Source organism: Kryptolebias marmoratus, linkage group LG2 (genome assembly GCF_001649575.2).
Source record: "Kryptolebias marmoratus isolate JLee-2015 linkage group LG2, ASM164957v2, whole genome shotgun sequence".
Taxonomy (NCBI): domain Eukaryota; kingdom Metazoa; phylum Chordata; class Actinopteri; order Cyprinodontiformes; family Rivulidae; genus Kryptolebias; species Kryptolebias marmoratus.
Window position 1 is genome coordinate 25,027,268 of NC_051431.1, and position 13,104 is coordinate 25,040,371.

General features: G+C 39.2%; 1 protein-coding gene across 1 annotated transcript in view; it reads left to right on the top strand.

Moving 5' to 3' along the window:
* The first annotated feature begins 7,757 nt into the window (after positions 1 to 7,757).
* LOC108239357 (calsyntenin-2) overlaps positions 7,758 to 13,104 on the top strand; it is a 371,232-nt gene continuing 365,885 nt past the window's right edge. Inside the window, exon 1 of the mRNA XM_017422019.3 lies at positions 7,758 to 8,454. Coding sequence (XP_017277508.1) covers positions 8,391 to 8,454 — 64 coding nt within the window. The 5' untranslated portion in view covers positions 7,758 to 8,390. The remainder of the gene's footprint in view (positions 8,455 to 13,104) is intronic.

Here is a 13,104-nt window from a genome sequence, read left to right on the forward strand (position 1 = left end):
TAATGTTACAGATTTTTAATGGTTGTGAGCTATAATTTTAATTTTTTTTTCTTTTTTTTGTATCTTACATTGTCAATAAGTTCATCCAAGCAATGCAATAGGCATTGTTTTTAGTTGATAATAGGTCACACAACTTGTGAAACTTGCCAAAGTGACACTTCTGTTTAGTTGAAGCAGAGAAAAACTGAACACACACATTATATATATATATATATATATATATATATATATATATACTTTTCAAAGTTAAGTTTTATTTAAGGCTATTAATTGTGAATCTGTGTGGTCAGGAGATACAGAGCATTTCAGAAATTACATTGTAGCAGCTTATTTTGCACATCACTTAGGTCCCTATAGAAACTTTAACAAAAACAGAGCTGTTGTACCATTATTCATAGGTCTGTCTTCCTTTATCTAGGTCATGATGGTGTCAAACTGATTGTGTGCTGAAATGGTTAAAACCGAGACCAAAAAAAGATTTGGAAAGTCATTTTCGTTACCTAATGGCATGACATGGGTATTTCAGCCTTTTTGTTAGACTGTGAGGCTGAAGAAAAAAATATAAAGAGAGAAAGAGCAATATCCATTTAAAAAAGAATATCCGAAGTGGTGCAGTAGTGCCTGAAAAATGACTGCTAGATGGACCAGGCAGCAGCTAAAATAAGAAGCATTTCCAACACTGCAGCACAATGTGGTACTAACCTAACACAATTCATTTTCCAGAACAAGCTTAAAACACGGCCAATGGTTTTGGCCTTCTCTCGATTTCTTACTAAGAACAATGGCTGACACCATACAATATTTTGTCTAATTTGAGTAAAAATTTTAAGTAAAGATTTGACAAGTTTCAGGCCATTTATTTGAGTAAAATCTAAAATCTAATTTGTGAAATCAAAGTACTCCAGGTTACTACATAGAGTATTTGTTTTTAATAAAATCCAACCAGAATTAGGAATTAAAGTATGTATATTTTTATACAGCAGTATATGGGTTCTTAACCATTTAGTCTTATTTCAAACAATTCAAAAACCACAAAACCTTGCAGTACTGAATCATATATAGCTTTTTATTTATTTTTTTATTTATTTATTGGAGTATTGGACAATAGTTTAAATCACCAAACAGACTATTGTCAGATAATCTGTATAATTGAAAATATGACTCATAACTCCAGTCTGTAAATCATGACAAAAATGCCAGAGGAGGATAAAAAGTTAATTCATGATATTACGATTAAAAGGTCAGCTTGTAAAAAAACAAACAATAATCTGTTTAGGCTGTGTGCTGACAATATGCCTCCTGGATGACATAAAGAGTCAGTTTAATTTGGATTTGTAAAAGAAATAAAAAAGACAATTGTTTGGAATGAATCATGTCTACCACACTCATAGAAAGTTCATGGACATATTCTGAGAGCACCAGCTCATGGTTGTGTGAGTCACGCTCAAAACACAGAAAAGATCAATCTCATCCCTGAAACTAGTGTTTAAATATTGCTTAATCCAGCTAAATGTAGACATCAGTGTAATGTCTCAGTCTGCATTTTGATTTCTTCTAAATGTTCACTTTTAGATTAAATTTAGACAGTTTTAGTGCATAATTTGACTTTTTAGATGCTGTTTAAACACCAAGATGTATTAGAGATATTGGTACAGTCTTGCTGAGCCGTCATTCCCCTTCTAATTTACTTAGGTCATTGTGGCAGGCATGTAATAAAAGCTGTGCTTTCAAAAGACTTCTTTATTTTTACTTGCAGTCATCATGTTGTTGTCAGTAGTCTGTTTCAGCATAATCCATCAAATGAGGAGATAGTCACAGATGCAGCCTATTTACTTTTTTTCTGAGCTGCTCTTGAATGTCTTTATTTTCACCTGTTTCCTCAGCCACGTCGCCTGTCGCTGGCCTCCCCATCACAGTGCTCCAGACTGAAGTTCTGTCTTCTGTACCTGAGGGTTTGTTGATCCTGGTCTCTGTAGCAAAATCTCATGAACCACTGGATGAAATTTAATAAAACTTGCAGAAATTCACTGGATGTACATTTTCAACTGAATATCTTTTGGAGTCAACATGATTCAAGATGCCACAGCCAACTAATATTAAAAAGCAAAAATGGCTATAACTTTGTTTTACAGCTAATGACCCATAATTTGGTGTGTTAGTAGCTGAGACTGATCACCAACATGTAATCTGAGTTCTTACAAATTCTGCAAGATCTGTTTCAAATGTTGAAATTATTTTAAGTAAACTCTGTCAGTTAGCAAAATATTTCTTAAATCATTGAAGGTTTTTATTGAACCTTTCAGAAAATCATCATTGAATTTACAAGTGACAGAATTTAGATCTGTCACTTGTCTAAAGAAACACAAGAGGACAAGATAAGAACACTTGAAGTCAGATAAATATCTGAGGAGAACCGATCTTTTTCCTTAAAGTTTGCTGCTGTTTGCTTTCACCCTGCTTAGTTTCACTGCCAGTGTGGTGGCACAAGGGCGTCAAATTGATTCTGCCCCTCACAGCAGAATAATCAGTAAGGATCAACAACACCACCTTGGGAATTGCACCCAAGGAAATTAAGTACCCAGAAGGCACTAGATGTTCGTAACCAATGAGAACAAGACTTTATTCCAACAAAAGTATTTGCTTTATCATAAAAAAACAATTAAAATTTAAAAAGATCCACAGTAGGAAGGGGGAGTGAACAGGACTGAGGCCTACCAGCAGGGGGAGGTCACACCAAATGCAGGGAACTGGTTCCAACAACAAATTGATAAATCCAAATGAATACCCCCAGCACTAGTGAACAATCACTCGATTTGTGACGAAACCCCAACACTGGTCACACTCATAGCAAACAGGACCAGTCCCCTTGGAGGCCTCCCACTGCCTTCAACTCTCCAATCCTTAGAAATGATATGTCCAAGGAAGTGAATACTAAACTGACCATATGAGCTTTTGTTAAAGTTGATCTGTAGGCCCACATTATTAAGGCGTTAGAGAACAGCTTGTAGGTGTTCATCATGTTTCTTTGAGTGCCCATACACTATAATATCGTCCAAATAGTTCTGATCTTCTGGCAAACCTTTCAGAACTGTGTGCATCATCTTTTGGATGGTGCTGAAGCAAGTCCAAAAAGTACTTGTATTGACTGAAAAATTTCCTCATGTGTTACAATAGCAGGAAGAATGTGACTATCAGGATGTAGAAGCAGTTGGTGGTTAGCTAAGCCTAAATTAATCTGGATATATTTGGCATCAGCTAGTTTTGTGATCAAGTCCTTCATATGAGGCAGAAGATGACAGTCCATTCTCACACTTTTATAAGTTTCACAGAGATCAACACAAAGCCTCAAGTCTTCTTTAAATTTTTGTGTCACCCCTAGTGGACTAATTCATTCAGATGCATCCACTGGTTTGATGATGCCTGCTTGGATTAAGTGCTTAAGCTTTGCTAAAACCTTTTTACATATGCTGAGTGGCAGACCTCTTAGGTTTTAGTGTACAGATTACACTGTGTTGTTAACTTGAACCTTATGGACCAAACCTTTAACACATCCAAGATGGTGGGTTGAAGCAAAATCAATATTATTCATCATGCATGTTTTTATGTCGGCGGAGGATCGTTTGCATCGTCCTCTTTAATGAAAGTCACTTCTCCACCTATGATGTTAATCAGGTCTTTAATCAGTTTTTTATCATCAGCCAGTTTTTTTTTTTTTGATCCACATCTGAAGTAGTGACCTTGCTCTTTATGACTTGCCTGTTTATAGTGAACATGGGGTGGAGCTTCATGTGTTTGACTGGTTCCTGCCTCTATTTTTCCATCAAACAAAAAGAAAGAAAAAGGATTTGCAGCATTTTTGCAGCATCTACAGCCTGTGCAGGTTTAACCAAAAAGGTTAAAAAACAAAAACAACTGGACTTCTATTCTGTAGTTGAAGATGTTTCACTTCTCATCCGAGGAGCTTTCTCAATTCAGAAATAGAGAGTGTGGAGTTGAGCTTTTAAAGCTGAGATGTGACGTAAACTGGATTACATGCAGATTGTTCTCACTCTCCTAACAATAGAGGCTCGTTAGGGTCCTTGTTCATCTGACTCACTAATGTGCCATTCTGGTCACATGAATGCAAGTCCTGATTGGCGTGAAACTGACTGGGTATCAGGCCTAAAGCTCCATTATATGTTTTTGAAAGCTGAAATCTGAGACCTCCTCCTCTGTTTAATGTTGGTTTCTCTCTTTTGACATAGATGGCTTCCTTTACCCTCCTCTCAAACAGTGAACATTTTGGTCCTCAAAAGAGTGTCCTTTATGTAGTCTCATTACTCTTCCACATTTCTACTTCACACAGTCTCTTCTGCCCTACAATGTCACAGTAGTGCCCCCTAGCAACAAAGAGTAATAACAGCAACAGAACAGAACATAAACACATTCACGGTGTAAACCTAAGAATACAACAGAGAGCACAGCAAGGTCATCTGGTGTGAAGGGGGTGTTGTCAGGAAACTTCTAACTAAGTGCAATGAGTGCATCTAAGAGCGTTCCTTTGGATTATCACCACTGTATGACATGACGTGCAGTATTACTTCTTGACACTGTCTTTTGGTAAAGCATCTGAAGTACTGGAAAAAAAATCAAACAACCAAACAACAACAACAAAAAACATTTTTATACTTTTTTAGTTGCTACTTGGATATCCAGGTTCTCACAGCAGCTCTTCAGCACTGTACCAGGAGACTCAAATTCCAAGTAGGAAATGATGTGGGTGGCTACACAGTGTTTTGAAGTCATGTCTAATTCTGACAGGAAACATTTTATTGGTATATTTTGTATAAACATACTTAATATGGTCAACTACATTTGATTTTTGTATGATAAAAAGAACATTTTGGTCTCATAAATTTAGAAGTTCAGGTTGTAATATCACTAAATGGTACAACTCTGCCACCAGCTGATGTAAAATGGTACATTTTAGAGTTCATCCTTAGATATAACCTCTAAGGATTTTAAGATCTATATATTCAGAAAACTTGCTGTATCAACCTTTCTGATTGTTCTGCTGCTTTCAAAACATACAAATGATTGAAACATATTTTTAAGTTGTTTATTCAAAGTATAGAACAGCGACAGAATAGAAAGCTGTGGGAAAATCCACATAGCTCATACTGTGTTGTCAGCAGAACCCTGCAGTGTGAGACTTTCCATGAATGCTAGGAGAGCCAGGTGACACATATCACATGACCCTTTGTGTCACTGTGTTGCTGATCTGTTTTGCTTTAGCTTTATGCCTGCCTCTTCTCTAACACTCAGTCTCACTCACCTGTTTTCAGTTACTAATTATCTCCTCCATCAGACAGTTTTCAGCTTTGGTTGCCATTAAAGGAGGATGATCGTGCAATTGCCTGTGTGTCTGTCAGCAAAATATGTTATAAACCAGCAAACAGATTTTAATAAAACTCTCACAAAGTAATCAGTCTTTAGTTTTTTATAACTGAATACCTTTTGGAGACTATTTCAGTCACAATACTCAATGATCCTGTTAAAGCATTAATACTTACTACCACATTGACTTTATGTGCTATAAAGACAAAATGCTATCTTTATTATGAAAATCTATTCTGAAATATAGAATCACTATAAAACATATGACTATCGTAAGTCTTTGTGACAGTGCTGCTTTGAGTATTTGACTCCCCTTTTAATGCCAAAAAAACAGCTTGACTATCTTTCTTTCAGCTTTAATCTTTTAGTCACATTTTAATTATTCTGTCAATATTTATACTGTTTTTGACTTTATTCTCAACAACTGTAATAACATTACAGCTTTCTTGAAACTAAAAAAGAACATTCCTTCTTTATTTTTAGTGACACTACTTCTTCACAGTATCATTTTAAAATAGACCACTGATTGTTTTCAGTTTTTGTATGAAACTACTGCATTTTGATTTGATATAGTTGTGTAGAACTTTTAAGATATAAAGAAAAGCAATGCAAACACACACACAGATAGATAGATAGATAGATAGATAGATAGATAGATAGATAGATAGATAGATAGATAGTAATCAATAACACAAAAAATAGAAAATATTATTTTAATAATAGTAATCCAGTGTCTAAAAGGCTGTACTTAATAAAGAATATGTACACATATATGCACGCATACACATCTGCATAAAATTATCAATGCAAAAGTAATTCAATTTTTAATTTCCCCACATATATCCATATTCACATATACATATGCTCATGAGCACCTGATGTATAGTGCATGGTTTGCTGGGATAATGGATAATATAATGTGCTTTCATGTTGTACACTGGGATACAAATCCTTTTTATGGTTTGTTAGTTATAATTTTCTTCAAACAAACCAGAGTGAAATGACGTGATTTACTTAAATCTGAAACCAGAAGTAGATATTTACAAAACATTTACTTTTGTTCTGTATTTATTCAAACCCAACACTTATAAGCTCTGAACTGATCTCAATAAGATCAGCATGAAGGGATTGATATTATCACTTTTTTATGTGAGAATTTGTTTTTTTGTGTTTCGGTTTGTTGTTTTGGTTATTATCTTGTTTCTGTTTTGAGTTACTGTTTCAGTTTAGTTTTTCCTGTTTGTGTTTGCTGTCACTATTCACTCCTCCCCAGTCACTCTTTTGACTTCCTGCCATGCCCATCTTCACCTGTCTCAAGTCTTGTTAATTGCTTTCACCTGTGCCCACTTTCCAATCACCTCCTGCTTAAAAACCCGGTCATTTCTCCCACACACTGCTGGATCATTGTTCTCTGCTCTTGTTTCCCTGATATATGTTTAGGCTCCACGCCTTGTCACCTTATGTTAGAACTTAGTTTTTTGATTTTGCTGCCATGACAGCCTTTTTGTTATGTTAGTGTTTTTGCTGTCACAATGGCCTTTTGGTTTTGTTTGTTTTATTTTAATAAATTAGTTTTAAGATGAGTCTGCATTCTGGGTTCGCCTCCTTCCCCACCGTGCCTGACATTTTAAAGTTCTGCGTATCTTATGCTTCTAAAAAAAAAACTATGATGGCAATGTTCTTAAGTTTTACAACTTGAAAAAAAGTATTTATTTTCTCATTTCCACAACTAAACGTTTTTGAAGTAACAACTCACTACTGGCAGACAGAGGCTACAGGTGGAGCAGCTGTTCCACCCAGTGTTGCCAGATATACGATAATTATTGTATTTATACCATAGTTTTTATGTCTATGCAATAAAGTGTTTTAAAAAGACCATGATAGTTTTGGCATTTCCGTGCACCAAAAAATTAAAAAAGTTAAAAAAAAAGTTTTTAGTCCACGTGAACACTGACATGTTATCAGGTGATCAGCTCCTCCTCCTCACCTGTGCATGTTCATCAGTCACAACATGATCATTTTAAAGCGAAAGTGTGATATTTCATAATTTCCTATCTGGCAACCCTGTCTCCACCTGCTTCAATGGGAAGGAGCCTATGCCTATTATTATCTACTAATAGATAATTTCCTAACTAGTCGTTTGCGATTAATCATATCAGGCTTTTCTTAATAAATATCTCTCAACACTTTTAGTTTGATTTGTAGACTGGGAAATGTTTGTAAGTTCTTGTAACTTTCATTCACAATAAAATGCATTTAAAATACACAGTATGCTCTAAACGGCTTAGGGACTAGCTTATTGTGCACAACAGTTGCAAACAATGCAACTAAAAGACCTAAACACGGACAAACCGGGCCGCTGGAACTGTGGAGAAAGCAATAAATTAACAGTTAAACTAACAGGCAGTTTTTACAGTGCAGGAGGCTGTAATTTGGCTTCTTTAATGGTTTACTGTCATGGTGGGATTTAACTTAATAGGACATATTTAATGTTCTCTCCAGCTTCAGAGTGGAATGGGATGCTTCGCGGCGGTAGAGAAAGGGAGGAGGAGAGAGGGTGGAGGAAGAAAAAAAAAAAAAGAAAGAAAGAAAGTGCCTGAATCCATCTCTCCGCTCTCCGCTCCCCGGTCCCGTCTCAGCAGCAGCACTTCACCTGCTGCCTCCCGCGCGGACACGCTCGCGCCGCTCCGCTCGCTGTGGCCGCTGCACCCTCCCACCCCGGCGACCGTCTTCCGTCGCTTTCCACACATTTATTCGTTCGTTCGTTCGTTCATTCATTCGCTACTCCACGCGGCCTGTCTTCTTCTTGTCCCGCATATCAGTGAACTGTTTCCACTCCGCTTTTTTTTTTTTCTTGAGAAAGAGAGAAAGAGGAGAGGAAGAGAGGAGAGGAGTCCGGTCGCTGAATAAAGGAAGGGGAGGAGAGGACAGAAGAGAGAAAGAGAGAGAGAGAGGGGGGAAGAGGAAAGAGGTCGCTGTGGTCCCTCTCCTTCCCTGAATCTCCCACCGAGAAGATGCTGAGGATAGCCGGCGTGTTGGCTGTGGTGGCGCTGGGGTTGAGCTCCGCTCACACCAAAGGTACGGTAGGTGAAGGGCGGCTTGCTCCTGCGGCTATCTGAGAGACAAAACGTCCCTCTCTGACACTGAAAAGTCCTCCCACATCGCGCTGATCACAATCTGCCTTGGCTCTCATGCTTTCTGGACTCTGAACTGAGCACCAATGGCATTTCAAGGTGTTTTCTTTATCTTCTGTAGCATCCCTACAGCAGGGGACAGAGAGAGTCAGAGGTGACTGTAGTTTAGGTGTAGATGACCTGCCCAGCCGAGTGCATCCTGTGACTGTTGTCTTTATGTAGGACTGGCTGTAGGAGGAATGTTGCACCGCTCAGTCCTCTAAAGCCTGTGGTGATTTGCTGTTGTTTCTGACTGAAAGGTGGAGTTGTGCAGGAGGAAAGTGGAGCAGATGAGCCCAAACCTGCAAACGTGCTGCATCAGGGCTTTTCCAGTCATTTGCATTGCTTGCATGTTTAAACTTTAAAGCATCAGCGGTGATGGTGTACGTGTTTCAGGGAGCACCCATGTTAAAACTTTTCTTTTTTTAGTGCAGGGCAGTAGAGGTTTGACAGGATGAGAAAAACCCAAACCTTCAGCTATGGTGAAAATCCAGTCCCAGGACAGATATAGCACTTCTACCTTCTGTGACAATTGTTTCCTCCACTGAAAGGTACTCATTACAAAGTCATGAAGACTGGTCTTTTAATAGAAAAAAACATATAAGCACATCTTTTACTCATGAGTATGATTAATGTGTCCCTAAGTTAAAAATTTGAAAGCAGAATTTGTTAACGGCAGGCAACTGTCACGTGTGTTTGTTTACCTGCTGAAAATAGGGCAACAGTTGCTACATCCATAGAAGAGCCATTTTGGATCAGGAAGTCCAACAATTTTGATGTATTGGTACATATATATAAATATATATATGTATATATGCTCAGATTTGCTCAGATTTTTTGAGTAAATTATGCAAATAGATGCTTTAAAACAGTCTTTGAAAATGTAAACTTACTGGTCTTGCAGAAGTGTTTGAATGTTGAGCTCTGTCTTTATGGCGCTCCGCCGCCCTGCATGATCCCAGATACTTATTCTTGACAGTTGTCTTACTCTTACACGTGCATGTTCACCGGCAGATTCACTCTTATATTTCCACCTAAACGTCTTCTCCAAGATTCTACGCTTTTCTGAATCCAACATATTTGTTTACTAACGTACTATCTCCAGCCTAAAGTAGGTCAGTTCAGTAACTCAAGCTTCCACGTGGTTTTGGGGAGATTCGGTCAGTGCGTTGTTTACATTGAGTGCGTACCCAGACTTCAGAATTGCATTTGTGGGAAAACTACGCTTTCAAACTGCACCTTTTGATGTAGTTCAGGATAACCTTTTTATGTTTTAGTTTATTTGTTTGTGATGACTACCTTTAATGAGGGAAACTAATATTACATGAGTTATACACTTCAGTCTAATTTCATTTACAGCTCATATAATTTCCTAAACAGGTGCCAAGTGTTCTCCATAGTCACAGATATACAGCAGGATAACAACACCCAGATGTCACACACATGTGAGCCTCACTGTTGGCACTTTCTTGCTTCACTGCTGAACTAATTTTAGTCTCCCAGTTTACCACCACCACCAGCCGCCCCCCTGCTGCAGTGGGACTTGCTCAGTCCTCCTCTGAGAGAGCCCTGTGCCGTGGGTGAGCTGGTAAATGCGGCAACAGGTTCGCACTAATCAACTCCCCGTGGACCCCGGGCGGGCTCTTGCACTGCGAAATAACAAGGCGACACCTGTCAGTTTCGTCTGGCAGCTGGGAGACTCTGTAGCTGTGATGAGCTGTTCATCCTCCTCGTCTCCTGACACAGCAGCGAGCCTCCCTGCTGCTCGGCTGGCTGGCGGCAGCTGCAGTCTTTACCGCGCCTGTGGAAGGAAAACATATGCTAATAGACCTGCTGCAAGCTGTGACCCCGGCCGAGAGGTCAGAGTTTCGCCTTGCGTGCACTTACAAACAACAACAGGATGGCTATCATGTGCTGCGCTCAGGGAGAAACTGTTACTTGTTAGGAAATGTGTGGAATTAACAAGTTTATGCAAGCAACACAGCCTGAAATAGCAGAATATTTCATTTTGAGGAAGGATTTTTTTTTCCCATCCAGAGCTTGACTGTGAAGTAAACAAATTACTGCTGAGCCAATGAAGGTGGAAAAACCAAGCGCGCCGTGGTTCTAATTGATTCCCTGGGGCCACTGTATACAGCAACTAAAATCAGGCAAAAAATACAAGTCAATTGTCTGCAGACTCTATCTCCTGCTAAACTGGCCCTTCCTCAGTCCCTGTCCCAGCTGGTAAAGACACAAGTGACGTTCCCCGCTTCTTACCCCCGAGTCTGCATCTGCCTTTTAGTTTTTAAATAACAACTAACAGCAGCTTTGTGTCATGCGCAGAGCAAAATCTGCCTCTGTTAGTGCCAGAACACGTGAAGCTGTTTCCCAGATAACTTTGAAGCGCCGTCGCTCCTGTTTTGCCACCGACTCATTCCAGGAAAGAGTGGATGTGCAAGTTTCTTTAATCACCCTCACCCTGGATTCCACCCTCCCCTACAGACTGAGCGTGCATGTGTGTGTCTAGATATGTGTGCCCCCCCTCCGAGAATGTGTTGTCAGTAATCAGAGCTTTAGCATCCCTCTGTATGTGTGTGAGTGATAGAGTGCATCCAACATGTTGACAGCTGCCAAGTGTGCCGAAATGGGCGAAGAGGTGATGTCGTTTACAAAGGAATTATTGCATTCGCAGATACATGCAGCGGCTCAAACGATTTCCCTGGAACCAACCGTGTCGTCGCATGACAGGGAGAATCCTCTGGCAGCCAAGCAGAAAGAGCTGTAAAGTTTTTTATTTTTTTTAATTTTTTTTTGCCAGAACTGCCCGGAGCCCTGCTTTTGTGTAATTCCAAGCAATATGAACTCTGAATTTAGATAGCTCATTACCAGCACAGTGTATTTTAATTCAGCTTCCCACTGTGACTCTTTGTTGGTGGAGTGTTTTTTTTTTCCAGTTTATTATATCCAGACAAACACACTTTATATTTTATTCTGTGTCTAAAGGATGCTAACAGTTGGGTTGTATTATTCGGCCTTTTGAGGAACCCTGTTGGGAGCGAGCCGTAGCAGGTCTGACGTCTCCTCGTAAAGTTCCAGGATGGATTAAGACAGGTCCCATAATTTATACCTGTCTATATGGGGTGTTTGTACGTGTTGTGTGACGTGCAAGGCAGTGCTTTTGTGAGTGTGTGGACGAGATAAAGAAAGCCAGCGGCCTTTTTGAGGTTCCTATTAGCAAATAAAAAGAGGAGGTGACAAAAAACCAGGCAGATTTATGCTGCCTCTTTGTAGGGAGAAAGTGCATTATGGAAGCAGTCTATAAATCCTCCGTCGAGGTGGTGGCAACGGGACGTGGCACAAATCCCGTCTGGCCAGGGGATGCAGGGCTCAGAGGAAGAGGGGAACAACGCAGGTTTATTTACAAACAATTGCTTTCCTCCATCTTTGCCGAAGCCCCAAACACCGTGCCATTTTGGAGGAAAAAGGGTTTTGTAGCTGCTGTGATAGAAAAAGCATGAGGTGATCTATACTCATAGGTACAGCCATCATAGACAAAAGAAAGCACCAGATTGAATGAGTTTAACAAAGAGTTCTTTCAATCCCACGAGTTCTACATCTTGATCTAAGTCAGATGTCGACAGAACAACATTTTTCCTAATGGCACATTAAACATTGCTCCTAAACTTTGTAGGTGAGAAAAAGCCATTTGCTTTAGCGTAGGCTTGCAGATACTGAGTTGTTTAGTAATCAGATATTCTGTTGAATAATCCAATAATTAATTAAGTAACTGTAGCTCATATACATTTTTGTACCTTGAATGATTAACCCACATTTGCAGAAACTATTGCAATAAAAAAAGCTATGTTCTGACAGCTATTGCACGTTGCCACGGTTAGTTCATTTAAATTCAATTCAGTTTATTTATGTAGCACCACTTCACAATAATTGTTGTCTCAGGGCACTGTACAGCAAAAATATCAAGTCCATTCAAGTCAGATTCAAATTATTTACAGTCAATTAAGTTCTGTTACAATACAATACAATCACATTATACATTACGAAAGGTTATCAAATTTAAGGTGTGCCAAATCTTTATTTTGGCACATCCTGAGCAGCGTGTTGGCAACAGTGGAAAGGAATGACTCCCGTTTAACAAGAATAAACCTCCAACAGTACCAGGCTCAGATTGGGCACACCATCTGTCTTAGCTGGCTGGTGTTTGAGAGGACAGGAAAGAGGTACAGGCAAAGACAGAAGGACTGGTCCAGGTGTAGTTTCTCTGGGAACGAAGAAACACACAGGTTAATGACAGCATTGATTGTAGACTTGAACATGGCAAAAAGAGAGTAAAGACATCACAGTGAAAAAAATGTGATTAGTTTGTTCTCCAGCAGTCTAAGCCTATTGTAGCAGAAGTAAAGGATAGCTCAAGCCAAGCCTAACTTTAGGATTTATCAAAAACTCTATCACAGTCATACTGGTACATGTAAACACAAACATTACCTTGTGTTTGTTCGGCTCTGTGTGCTCGGTTGGGATGAGCTGCTCTGGTTCTACCACAGTCATTTCTTTA